The sequence below is a fragment of the Camelus ferus genome, chromosome 7 (genome assembly GCF_009834535.1).
Source record: "Camelus ferus isolate YT-003-E chromosome 7, BCGSAC_Cfer_1.0, whole genome shotgun sequence".
Lineage (NCBI taxonomy): Eukaryota > Metazoa > Chordata > Mammalia > Artiodactyla > Camelidae > Camelus > Camelus ferus.
In genome coordinates this window covers 82,737,843-82,751,418 of record NC_045702.1, presented here as the reverse complement: position 1 = coordinate 82,751,418, position 13,576 = coordinate 82,737,843, and the positions used below count along the sequence as shown (strand labels likewise).

Below are 13,576 nucleotides of genomic sequence, written 5' to 3'. Positions count from 1 at the left end.
GGGTTTGAAAGCTTCTGGGCTGCACAGCATCCCCTTCCAATCACCCTGTAAATCACTGGACTTGTGCTGTATTAATTCTGTCTGTATGTCTCTCTCACAAGTATACGAAGTTTACCCACGTCCATTGAATGCCTCTCTCAAATGTAATGTCCTTTTAGCCAAGGTTAGATATAGCTAATGGCCTAAATGTTTACCAGAAGCTTTTGACAAAAATAAACAAAATCCAAGAAAATGTGAAATTAGCTAATTAATCATAATATTGCTATAGTCATAATTTTGTAATACATGAAATCGATAGCCTGAACACAGTAATCCAGTTGTGACAAAACTGCAAATTCAAGTCATTGATAATATGATAAGAACGCTATTGATTTCTCCTGATTTTTTTTAACGTAAACAATGCTGTTCCTTTCACTGGCTTTTGTTCCTATTTCTTTATTAACTTTTTTCTAGGCTAATTATCCAAAGCACTGAAAAAGGCTGAGAAAGCTAAATAGATTAAAGCTTGATATGACTTGAGATTTTTCACTGGGCGCAGCCAATACTTCCTGCAAGACAAGCCTGAAGGAGGGAAAGATGGGGAGGGTGGAGTCACCATCAGAAATGGGCTTTCCTGAAGCAGAATTTCTGTTGTGTAAGCAAAGAGAGTCTATAGGATTTGGCCATTTCTATGCTTTAAACCCCACTGGCTATTTCTTTTTCATTCTTTAAATGTGGCCTTTTGTGTAGATCTGCCAGAGACAACTGCATATCACCTCTGACATTCCTTGGGTCGTCTCCCACCTGTCTGCTCTGCTATTCCTTATTCCTTGTCTTTCCCGGTTCCTAGGTCCTCCTCTTTGGTTCATCTGTGCTTGGGTCCTGTTTTTCTCAAGACTTCATGCTCAGAAATCCACTTAGCTTGGTTCTCCCCAACTCTAGCCCTGCCTTTGATTGTTGGTCACAGCCAAAGTCAGGATGTTGCTTTTGGTGTTGGTCTTTAGCTTAACGAATTTCAACCAATGAAAGAAGTACTACTCAGTTCCAACTCTGATTTGTAAAATTTGCCCAGTTTCTTGGTGTAAGTACCCCCATCGCGGCTGACTTCGCTCAATGTGGAGTCAGGAAGAGATGGGCACGGTGGCTTCCAGGAGCCCACGTGAGCCGGCTCCATGGGGACTAACCCCTCATCCAGCTCACTCTATCCCCTCACGAGAAATTAGGATGCATCGAGTTTTACAGCTGCTCTCGAAACCTCCATTTCCATCTTAGTTCTTCAGAGGCTGCAAAATGATGCCAACAGACAAGTACAAGAACTGTTTTAGCCACTCGACACCAAACTGCGTGCCTCTGAGTCCAAGTTCAGGATGAAGCTCAGGCGCCACCTGGGAACCAGAGGCAGTACCGCTCGAGTGGCGCCCCTAGTGTTCTCAAGCTGGTGTTGCAGCCTTAAGAGTTTAACCCATAACGGAACCCATTTGCTGCTCAGATGACGGTCGTCCGGGTCAAGGAACTTCAAAAATTTTTATTTTCAAAACTGTTGTCCTGGGGAAGGGCTGCCGGTTAGGGTTTCTTGCACACACACCACCAGTGTCAGCTTTGCTTTTTGAAGGACGCTTTTCTTCCATAAAAGGGACTTTGTGTTTATGATCCTGTTTACCTTGTCCAGGACGAGACTGCAATTTAATTTCTGATTAAATAGTTATCTTATTATTATTTACCTCTAGCTTTTTAAGTTTAAAAACACATACAAACTATTTAAAATCTTTGTCTAATAATAAGACTCCAATTATAAGCCATCCCTCTGTCAAGGAGAAAGCTTCTTTGACCTTCCTGCTTTCTTCCTACCTGGAACTAGAGTTTGAGGCTTTAAGACGGGAAGATGAGAGCCAGCTGCTAAGGTGTGATGAGAAGACCCAGCGAGCTCGGGCTCCTGGTGGCTGTATTCAGTAGCTGCACGGCCTGGACCACCTCCCTCTGGACTTCTTGTTTGTGAGAAACATCACAGTTGGCCAGACTTCTAGCTCAGAGCCAGATGCATCCCTAACTGACACACGATGTAAGCAATGCCGGGTCACTGAAGACCTTGAATGTTCTGCACAGGGGCTGGGACTTCCACATTTGGGCACTGGGCAATGTGGTCTCACTTAGGGGCTTTGAAAGTACGGCTTGGCATTCACACAAACCTTGGTTTACATCACGGCTCAGCCAGTTACTTGTTGTTTAACTTGAGAAATCAGTTATCTCCAGTCTGAGCCTCATCAGGGAGACTCGTGGAGAAACTCACTTTAGGATGCTAACCTCAGCCACAGCACGCCGGAGACAATGGAGGAGGTCAAAGGCAGTGGAAGAGTGAGTGTTTGCCAGTGTCCTTTTGGAGAAAAATAAATCTCAACTAAAGGTTCAGAAACAACTTCAGAATGTAAAGTGGATTGTGGTTGACATTCTTCAACCAAACAATATTCTGATGGTGCTGGATTTTGCACGTGTTCTTTGAGACTTTAATGCCTTTATAACTAAATGTCTTACACAAGTTGCTCTAAACTTCTTCAGAAGAGGGAGGCTTTTTTTTTTTTTCTTTCATGCACCTTGCATTATGCCCAGGAACACAGTGAGGAGTCCATAAATAATTGGTGAGAGTAGCCAGCACTAAAGGAATCAATAATGTAAGATTCATTATTCCATGCTCGTGGCACTATGGGTGCTTGAGAGCCTGTTGATAACCAAAGTAGTAGGAATTTCAAGTACAACTTCATTTCCCTTATGGCTACTTAAAAAAAAATAAAGCTCTAATGTTGTTCTTCTGTACAGCCTGGGTCAGGCTTAATTGAGCCTAGAAGTAGGTGGTATAATTTAAGAGGTAACAAAAAATGCTTTGGCCCCAAATATCTATACTTTCTGGTCAAGGATGCTTGAAAGTTCTATAATAGAGATGCTCTACTTTGAAGAATAAAGGAAGGAACTCTGCCTAAAGTTAGGGCCTGGGGTAGGAATAGCATGTTTCCACCAGTACCAGCCTGATGTGGAAAATCTGAGGCTCAGATTGAGGATAACTGATTCCTCAACATTCCACAACTGGTACTGTGAGCTGGACTGTGAAGCAAGGTCTGTGTGGCTGCAAAGCTGTGCTTTTAACCCCTACATTATACCATGCACCCTCATGCCGTGTGTCTCTTGCTCCCCAGTGCATGCAGTTTGCAGGTAGTACCCTCAAAGCTAGATGTCCAATGGCTGTGACGTTCTTTAGGACAGAACTTAGTCACTGTGATGCTCGACCTGATTAGCTTTGTTGAGGAACCTCCTAGCTCCTGGCCGGTGGAGGAGACACATGTGGGAGAGAAGAGCCTTCATCAGCCAAAACAAACTATTCCACACTCCAGCAGGTTGCCTAGCACCGTGCAAACCAGAGAGATGGCATGAGCCATTAGGCTTCGTGTCTATTTAAATCAAACGATATGCAACCCCCTTGGGCTTCCTTAGTTACCTGTCCCAGGACTCTGACAGTTTCAGAATCTCGGGAACTTGTCCGGATGGGCACATTTCACACTCTCACTTAAGAACCTCATGCACAGGAAGAGCGTGAGACTATTTGGATCAAAAGGTGTCTCTTCCTCCTTCCACACAAAGGCAGAGAGAAGCTGTCCTGCCTTCAGGTGCAGGCTGAGACTCAGACGAAGAGGCTATTACAGTCATCCCCCAGTATCACGGGGGATTGGTTCCAGTACCCATCCCAATATCAAATCCACGGATGCACAAGTGCATTATATAAAATGGCGTAGTGTTGCGTATGAATGCTCATCCTCTTGCATGCTGTGAATCATCTCTGGATTACTTATGATATCTAATGCAGTGTAAATGCTACCTAAATAGTTGAAAATGCAACACAATGCTATGGAAAAAGTTACTGGTGTTCAGCAAGTTCAAGTTTTGCTTTCTGGAACTTTCTAGAATTTTTTTTCTCAAATATTTTCCATCCATGGAGGGTTGAATCCCTGGATGCAGAAACTGCAGGTACAGAAGGCTGAATGCATGTAGCTACCGAGTGTAGCTGCAATGAACAGTTTCTGGGTACTGCCCTGAGAAATCGATCAAGATTCCTAGGATCTGCAACTCAAAGAGAACACGGCTCCTCTCTAGGACCAAGAGACCATGAACTTAGCAGCAGAGTTTGGGGCTCCAAGAAGGCAGGGAATAGCACGTGGGCTTCACAATCAGTCGTTTTGTTTTGTCATTTCAGCTTCTTTTCAGAGCCCGGGCACTCACCTCAGCCTGCCAGATGGGGTTCACCGTGTTGCCTATGATCTTGGATCTCCTCTCCTGTCCGTGGTGGGGCAGGGCGGGGAAGATGCTGTGCTTCCCAGGCTGAATGGAAATCTTCAGGTAAGGGTCTGGGTTGAAAAACATCCCTTTCTTCAACCCCATGGCCTGGAAATCTATAAGATAAAGGATATTTTAATTTGGATGTGTCTTAGAGAGATTAAAGATTCTATCAGGCCTTACACAAGGAGAAAAAGTCCATCTGAAACAGAAAAAAATTAAATCTTTTGACCATTTTTCACTTAATTATAAATATGGACTGATATGTCTACAGAACTCACTATATGCAACATTTCATGACATGTATTAAATTGTTTTGGTACGAAATCCCTGTAATAAATCAATACAATGGGCATTGCAGTTAACTATGCTTTTGAAGAAAGGACCATTGTCCCTTACTGGTCTGGACTTCTGGCATTCCTCAGGCAGACTGGAGTGAGTGGCTAAGAGTCACCTCCGGAAACTTGGGTGCACCCTGAGGGAAGAAATCCAACTTTGAAAATTCAATGGGTCTAGGCAAAAATTCTTCAAAGTGGAGACATAGAAAAACAAGGGCTGAGGTCTCACAGCAAATGTGATCTCCACTGAGTAAGGAGAGAGAGAATAAGGAGAGAAAAAAAGAGAAAGATGAGAGTTCAGAGAGCAAAGAGCACGGAGAGTAGAAAGAAGAAAAAAAGAAAACAAGGCTTCCATGGAGCTAACGCATATCAATGAGGGGAGTTTTGAGGAGAAATCATGCTGTCAGGGGGGCAAGGCTTTGAAAACTGAACCATTGCATGTAACTGCAAGTGTCTGGTCATGTACAATTTCATGCTGTGTGTGTGGGAAGAGAAAGTGAGAAAGAGAGAGAGAGAGAAGTCAATTGTGATAATGGTGTATGGTTGTTCTGAGATAATTTGAAATAATTTTATACTTATTGGAAATGTGTTTATAACAAGAAGAGGTAAAATTAAATTTTTTCCATTATTGAAGTATTTTCCAAAAATTATTCATAATTATACATAAATGAAGGAAATAAATGTAAAAATACATTGAATAAATCCTAAAGTGTGGTACTTTTTTTTTTTTTTACTGCCCTAAAAGTCCTCTGTGCTCTGACTATTCATCTCTCCTCCCCCTAATCCTCAACAACCACTGATCTTTTTACTGTCTCCATAGTTCTACCTTTTCCAGAAAGTCATATAGTTGGGATACATACAATATGTAACCTTTTTAGATTGGCTTTTCTCAGTGAGTAATATGCTTTAAGATTCCTTCATGTCTTTTCATGGCTTGATAGCTCATTTCTTTTTAGCGTTGAATAACATTCCATTATCTGAATGTACAACAGTTTATCTAGCCATTCACCTACTGAAAGACGTCTTGGTTGCTTCCAAGTTTTGGCAATCACAAATAAAACTGCTATAAACATCTGTGTTAGGTTTTTGAATGGACCGCAGTTTTCAACCCATTTGGGTAATTTGCAAGGAATGTGATTGCAGGGTCATGTGGTAAGAGTATGTTTAGTTTTGAAAGAAATTACCAAAATATCTTCCAGAGTGTCTACCATTTTGGATTCCTCCCAGCAATGAATGAGAGTTCTCATTGCTTCACATTCCTCACCAGCATTTGGTGTTTTGGATTTTCATCATTCCATAGGTACATAGTGGATCTTGTTTGTTTTAATTTACATTTCCCTTATGAAGTATGATGTGGAGCATCTTCTCATATGATTATTTGCCATCTGTATATCTTCTTTGGTGAGCTGTCTGATAAGATCTTTGGCCCGTTTTTCAACTGGGTTGTTTGTTTTCATGTTGTGGAGTTTTAAGAGCTCTTTATATATTTTGGATTAACTGTCCTTTATCAGATGCGTCTTTTGCAAATATTTTCTCTGAGTCTGTGGCTTGTCTTCTCATTCCCTTGACATTGTCCTTTGCAGGGTAGAAGTTTTTATTTTAATGAAATCCATCATATCCATTTTTTCTTTCATGTTATTGTGTCTTTGGTGTTGTACCTAAAAGGGCACCATCCTACCCAAAGTCATCTAGGGTTTCTCCTGTGTTACCTTAGGACCAAGAGTTTTATAGTCTCGTGTTTTACAATTAGGTCTATGATCCATTTTGGGTTAATTTTTGTAAAGGGTATGAGGTCTGTGTCTAGATTTATTTTTTGTGTGTGTAGATGTCCAGCTGTTCCAGCACCATTTGTGGGAGACACTATTTTGATCCATTGTGTTGCCTTTGCTCCTTTGTCAAAGATTAGTTGACTATATGGGGGTCTACTTCTGAGCTCTCTAGTCTGTTCCACTGGTCTAGTTATTCTGTTTTTTCTTTTCCCCACAAGTCCCACACTGTCTCGATTACTGTAGATTTATAGAAAGTCTTGAAATCGGGTAGTGTCAGTCCTCCAACTTTGATCTTCTCCTTCAATGTGATGGCTATTCGGGGTCTACTGCCTATCCTTATAAATTTTAGAATCAGTTTGTCAGAATCCACAAAATGACTTTCTAGAGTTTTGACTGGGATTGCATTGATTCTACAGGTCAATTTAGGAAGAACTGACATCCTTACAACATTGAGTCTTCCTATCCATGAACATGGGATATATCTCCATTTATTTAGCTCTTCTTTGATTTAACTCATCAGAGTTTTGTAGTTTTCCTTATAAATATCTTATACATATTTTGTTAGAGTTATACCTAAGCATTTCATTTTAGGAAATGCTAATGTAAATGGTATTGTGTTTTCAATTTAAATTCCATTTGTTCATTGCTGGTATATAGGAAAGTGACTGACTTTTTGTATATTAACCATCTATCTACAACCTTGTTACTATCACTTATCAGTGGATCTTTAGGCAAACATTTGCTTTACAGGGGGCTCACTTAGACATGAAAAGCCTCCATTGACCGTCCATCTCCTAAGAACACTCATGCACTTAATTTCTGTGATCTCAGATCTCTGACATTTATGGCCTAAAACATTCATTGGTTTGACAATAATCTAAAGCATAGTTTTCAAACTGTGCTCAACAGAATCCTAGAGCTACTTGCCATTGTGTCTTCACAAAGACTACTTAGGGTGAAATTGAATGCATTGGGGTCTGAACCTTGTATATCATTTTAGCCAAAGCAACTTAAGATTTTCTTCATATTTTAAAAATTTGAAATTATTTTACATTTACAGAAGAGTTGCAGAGATGATACAATACCCTTTACCCAGTTTCCCCATTGTTAACATATTACAGAACTATGATATGTTATGAAAACTAAAACATTAAATTAGTCTTAACTATTACCTAAATATTATTAACTAAGTTGCAGGCTTTATTTGGATTTCACTGGTCTTTCCATAAATTCACTTTTTTTGAGCAGCTCAGTTTTTATCCATTTTACCAATTGGGCTTCATGTGAGATTTTATTTAGACAAAGGGTCCGCTAGCTGCTTCTATCCCCAGGCTTTCCCTTACCTCCACTTTATAAACCCTCAATTACTGCTAGTTGGCAATAGAGGAAAAGTAGAATAGTAACTTTGCTTCTCATCATCTCGTATCACCTCAGGAATGCATCTATTTCTTATTGAATCACCCAATATCTTTGTGAGAATGGAGCATCTAATTCAATATTCATTTTACAAATGGAGAAATTGAGCACAGAGAAGTTGAGTCAAGATGAAGAAGTCTCCTGACTGTTGACTGACATTCTCATTCTCTCTACAAGACCTTCAGGTGAACGAAACATACCTGAGAGAGAAAAACTGATCAGTCTCCGACTTCCTTGCCCTTGCACGGCCTCATCAGAGCCAATGCTTTTAAAGATCTGTAAGAAGAAGGAAAAGAAGAGACAAATAAAACAAGCATTGAACTAGATAACACTCCGACACAAGCATGCTTAATCACAGTAATTTCTCTACTTGCAGAATACCCAGCAGTGTTGTGATTTCATTAGGCTACTATTGATTAAAACAAGCTGTTAGCAACCTAATGCCTTTCCCAGTAATAGAATGGGAAATGCTAGTGGGGGTGAGGGGTGCTTTTCGGGGAAATGGAAATCAACAAACATAATTACTGTAATATTAGAGGCCCTTTAAAACTACTTATTTTCATTTATTTATGTTTTTGTTTGTTTGTTTGTTGCTTGTGGCATATACTGAGGAATTTGAACTCTACCCCGTAGGCAAGAGAGAGCCATTGAAGGTTTGGCTTTATTTTTTAGTAAACAGCATTTTATTGAAAAGATAAAATTTATTTAAAAAGTAATACATACTCGTTGAGGATGACCAGAGGTGCTCTGGAGAGGAGAGCAAAATGCTTACTTAGATTGTGCTCTGAAGACTGGTTCAGAGGCAGCCTGGAGGTCACAATGCACTTTCTGTGGGGCAAAGGGGCTGTCCAGACCAGGGGAGGCAGACTCTCTGGGGGTGGGACTGGCATCCATCCTTAATGCTCCCCAGGTGAGTCCAGGGTGCACCCCAGGCTGAGAACCATGAAATTAGAAAACACAAGATAGAGGCGGAGGACTAATTTGGAGACAGCTGCAGTGTCCAGGCAAACTGTAATGAGGGTCTTGACAGTACGGTAGGGGGACAGAGAGGAGAGGGGAGGCTTGTACCACTAGGTGGTATGTGGATGGAACCTGGTGATCGGAAGAGGGTGTTGAGTAAAAGACAGAGTCCCTTTGGCCGATCTCTTTCTTTGCGTTCTCTCTGAATTTAGAATCTCTTTTTTAAATTTAATTTTTTATTGAAGGGTAGTTGATTTACAATGTTAGTTTCAGCAAAGCAATTCAGTTATACATACACATACATACATATATTTTTCAGATTCTTTTCCATTATACTTATTGCAAGAAATTGAACATAGTTTCCTATTCCAGTAGGTCCTTGTTGTTAATCCATTTTATACATAGTACTGTGTATCTGTTAATCCCAAACTCCTAATTTATCCCTCCCACCCTTTCCCCTTTGTTACAGTCCCTTTCTTACAGATTATGAGATGCCTCAAAGTCACTGTCCTTCAGATCTGGCTTTTACCACCAGTAAGTCCAGCTAAGGATGGAGGAGTGACAAGAGTTAAGTCTTTCTGTCTAAGCCTATGAGGTTGGAGGGGGAAAAAAAACTGCTTTAATCCTACCTTTAAAAACCTTTAATGTAGAGCATAGGAAGTGCGTCAGCTGTCTCTCCATCTGGGTCAGACAGTCTGTTCAGTGCAAGCCAAAGACTGTATTTCGCACTGAGCTCTTTGCAGCCACCCACTCCCTCCGACTGAACAGACGGGCACCGTGAGGGGCCGCCCAGGGAGGGGTGCGGGCCATCGTTCATCCACCGGAGTGTGCAGTGTGATGGGGACAGTATTTACTTCTCATCAAATGAAAGGCGTTCCTGAAAAGATGCCTATGAAATGATTTTGCTTTCATACAAACATCTCCCCGTCATTGACTTGCTTTAGGATTTGTAAGATGGATTCTCATGTTTACACTTGTTTTAAATATACTTAAGTTCTGGGCAAAAACATGTGTCTGTCTCTAGTGCAGTGTCTGTTGTCCAGTGACATGACACAGGGAGGCTCATCTTCTGAGAGATCCTAAAAAGAGCCCGCTAAGGTCCATGGATGAGCTGACCGGCTAGGTGCTCGGCACCTGCTCCCTACAACTAGCCAGGCCATGCGATGAGTGGGCACTTCCCCTCCTCTCCACAGGGCGGGAGAGTTTTTCCTCTTTCATTAAATACTGGTCAGCATCAAAGCACCTCAAAACCACCCCCTTCCTTTCCAAGGTTGTGATTTTCAAGGACAAGGTCTGTAAGTGACACGACTAGCGTGGGCACTAGAAGTACTTCTGATCTAGTTATTCTCTTACAAATATTTGTTAAACTATAACCCACAGCTCAGCCATCATTTCAAACTGCTCCCCAGCCATCCATCCTCCCAGCCATCCATCCACCTCACAGATACTATTCTAGGGGCAGTGAATTCTTTAAAGAAAACATCTTGAATGAAGGAATTAAACCCTTGTTTATAGGCAGTAACTCTATTTTTGGTACTGTCAACCTTTCTGTATATTGTCCAAGTATGTATTTGGCTTCTCTGTATAGCTCTGATACTGAAATCCATGTATCTTGCAACCAGTGAGCTGGAGCAGACCCACAGAGAGACAGTTTATGGGACCAGCTCGTGAGACCCTTACTGTATCCTCACTACATGGTGGGCAAATGCTGAGAGCATTCTCTGGCATCATCCCACCGCATCCTCAGACAGCCTTTCAACAGTCCTGTGAAGTGGGTCCTATTTTTCTCACTCATCCATATCATTGTAGGTTCAGAAATTGAGCCTCAGAGAAGTTAAAGGCCACCAAGTTAAGTGGCTGAGCCGAGGTCTGCACTCGTGCCCACTGGGCACAAACGTTTTACGGAGGGCCTGCCAAAGTGCCTGGTATGGTTCTAGCTGGTCCTGGGAAACCACCCTGGGTAGGACAGGCAGGCGCATCCCTGACCTTAGAAACTATACCTTAATAGGGGAGCAAACACAAGGGAATCACATCATGACCATCATGAACAACAACAACAACAACAACAACAACAACAAAAAACAAAGCATGATGGAGCACGAGGGTGACTGGAGGTGTGCAGAGACTAGGTTGGTGGTTATGGAGGCCCCTCGGAGGAGGTGACAGTGAGCAAAATCTTAAATGAAGACAGGGAGTAAGCCACTTCAACATCTGGGGGGAACGCTCCAAGCATAAAACACCAAGACCAGCTTGCTGCGTCCAAGGCTCAGAAAGACAAGCAGAACGGCTGGAAGTAAGTGGAAAAGCTGGAGGCGGGAGTAGGAAGGGGCAGGCCATGCAGGACTTGAAGGCTATGGAAAGAACGTTGTATGAAATGAAGCCAGTTTTGAGCAGAAATAGTATGTGATGAGGGGAGAAAGTTCCAGAGGACAGGAGAATTAACTATGCAGCAGACAGATCTAATCTCTGGATCAGAGTTTCTTAAAAGGCAAGATGGGACAGGGTCCTGCGCATCAATGGAGAGTTGGACGTGAGACAGTGTGGATGTGACGGCGGCACAGCCAGGGGATCCATGTGTAGGCAGGCCAATGGGAAGTGGGAAGTGGGGAGTGGGAAGGCAAGTTGGTTGGGTTCTGGTTGCCTCCATTTTCTCAGTGAAGGAAGGCAGGTCATATGGAGAGGGGACGAGTGTTGTAGGTTTGAGGAAAAAGAAGAAAATATGAAATAGTCTTCTCTAAACGGGGAAAAGGTGAGTGCTTCTGGGGAGCGTGAGAGATCCCTTGAGATTTCTGGTCATGAAGACTCTCCTGCTGCCAAGTAAGAGTAGATAGACCTGGGTTTAACCCCAGTTGGATTTTTCCAGTGATGGAGAGATAAACGGGGGAGTGAGACATGGCGGAATCTCAGCTAAGGAGGGAGGTGAAACATGGGGGTGATCGTGTGGTTAGGATCAACAGACTGGGGGTGGAGAAGTGAGCTGCAAAGCTGGGAGATGATGGTTCAAGAGTGTTGCACTTGGACCTGAGAATTTGGAAGAGATGCAGTTACTGGTGTCGGGAAGATGCAGAGTAGAATGACTGCAGTTGACCGCTGAGGTAGGTTGGCCTTAGGAACTGAGAAGCCAAAGGCTCGGATAGCTTACCCCTTTTATATGAATACAGAAGCCTTCAAAAATCGTAACAGAATGATCTCTTAGCCACATATTATAGTATAATTCTGGATAATAAGAACGGTGGTCACTGATTTCTGTCCATGTTCATGTGTGGGATTAGATGTGCAGAGAATAGGACTCAGGACCTATAACTCCCACTTCTGGACCTTAATTCTACAGGATAACCCTGATGGTCAGGAATGTAAACTCATTTTTTTTTTTTTTGGCATCCCTGTTTACTGTCTGGGAAATACAGGGCAGTTGGTGGTATTTTCTGTAATATTTGGCAGCAAATGCTTGCCAAATAAACATGAAAAACGTTATCCAATTTTAGACTCAAGTAAGAAGAAAAATTATGAGAAATGGTATTATTCCTTACTTTACTCCATTCTCTCCTTGCATTATTCAAGAAAGGATTTTTAGAGTGGGAACCAAGTATATAAAGGAATAAGGCAAAAAAAAAAAAATGACCATATCATTGTTGGGGTTGGGTATCCTACTGGCCTGAAAGGGTGCCTTTTCTCCCTTTAAATGCACATAAACAGGGATTTGAATCCAGTTCTGACTTTAGTGTGATCTTAACTATTCTACTCCCAGCAGTCCAACAAGGTGTGTGCATATGTGTGTATACACACACACACACACACACACACACACACTCACACTCACCCATAAGCAATAATTACCCCCACGTCCTACACCTGGAATAGAGTTTGTCCATACTCTTATCAGTTCAAAGTATTTCAACAATGCATATTTGGGATATCTGAGGGAACAATGCAGAATCTTCCCAAGGCAGGTGATCTGGCCATAAACCACGTGATTGTCCCAGTTACTTATAGCAGTAACTCTGAAAAGTAGATTCTGCCGCTCTTGAATAAACCTCCTCCTTGAAATTTCCCCTCTCTCCTCCCCAGCAGTCACCACACACACACAGAAGGCAAAATCACCTCTGATTGGCTCTTTAAATTCTTAAAAAATAAAAAAAGGCAATTCAAGAGACTTAGAAATTGCTAGAAAGGGTCTAGAAAGAAAAAGAATTCAAATAGCTAGATTAAGAAAAAGAATCTCAGGGTAATGTTGACATTTGTCAGCAAGCAAGATTTTTTTTTTCATCTGAAAATATTACACACGTATATACTTGGCTAATAAAATTAGAGGCTCCAGTGAAACTCAGGGAATTCTTTAAAACAACCTGTTAGTGACTACGTCCAAATGCATCTGTTTGGGTGCGTGTGCCCATGCGCTGACGCATGAATGCTAAAATTCGACTGACCTCCTCTGAAAAGCGGTCCTCTTTGGGTTCTGACGGAGCAGCCATTTCTCATAAAAGTTAGTTGCAGTCAAGCCCGCGGGCAGGGAAACTGTCCATCACCCCAAGGTTCAGACTCTGCCCAGATCCTAGGACTGCCTGTCAAGTCTGACTTCCCACCGACGGCTGAGCACACACAGGGACCTTTACGCCCTGGCATACGCCTGAGAGCTTCAGTAATTTATGGGCTTCTGCCCCCTTTGTTAAGAACAATATAGGGAAAACTCCAAAGGAGAGGAAAAAACCTGCATCTCTATGCATTAGAATGCACGGATTTCCTTCTGTGTTTTGGGGACTCCTTAAAGAAACAGCCTGGGAGAAGACCCCGATCTAC

General features: G+C 42.1%; 1 protein-coding gene across 2 annotated transcripts in view; it reads right to left on the bottom strand.

Annotated features, from left to right (window-relative positions):
* Positions 1–13,576, bottom strand: part of HECW1 (HECT, C2 and WW domain containing E3 ubiquitin protein ligase 1) — a 323,530-nt gene that overhangs the window by 112,951 nt on the left and 197,003 nt on the right. The window contains exons 1-3 of one of the 2 annotated variants that reach the window (XM_032484277.1): positions 13,207–13,499; positions 8,020–8,095; positions 4,243–4,412 (exon numbers count right to left, since the gene is read on the bottom strand). In XM_032484277.1, coding sequence (XP_032340168.1) covers positions 4,243–4,412; positions 8,020–8,095; positions 13,207–13,251 — 291 coding nt within the window. In that variant the 5' untranslated portion in view covers positions 13,252–13,499. Of the gene's footprint in view, positions 1–4,242; positions 4,413–8,019; positions 8,096–13,206; positions 13,500–13,576 lie in introns of those variants that run through there. The other variant, XM_032484276.1, reaches the window with a different exon arrangement.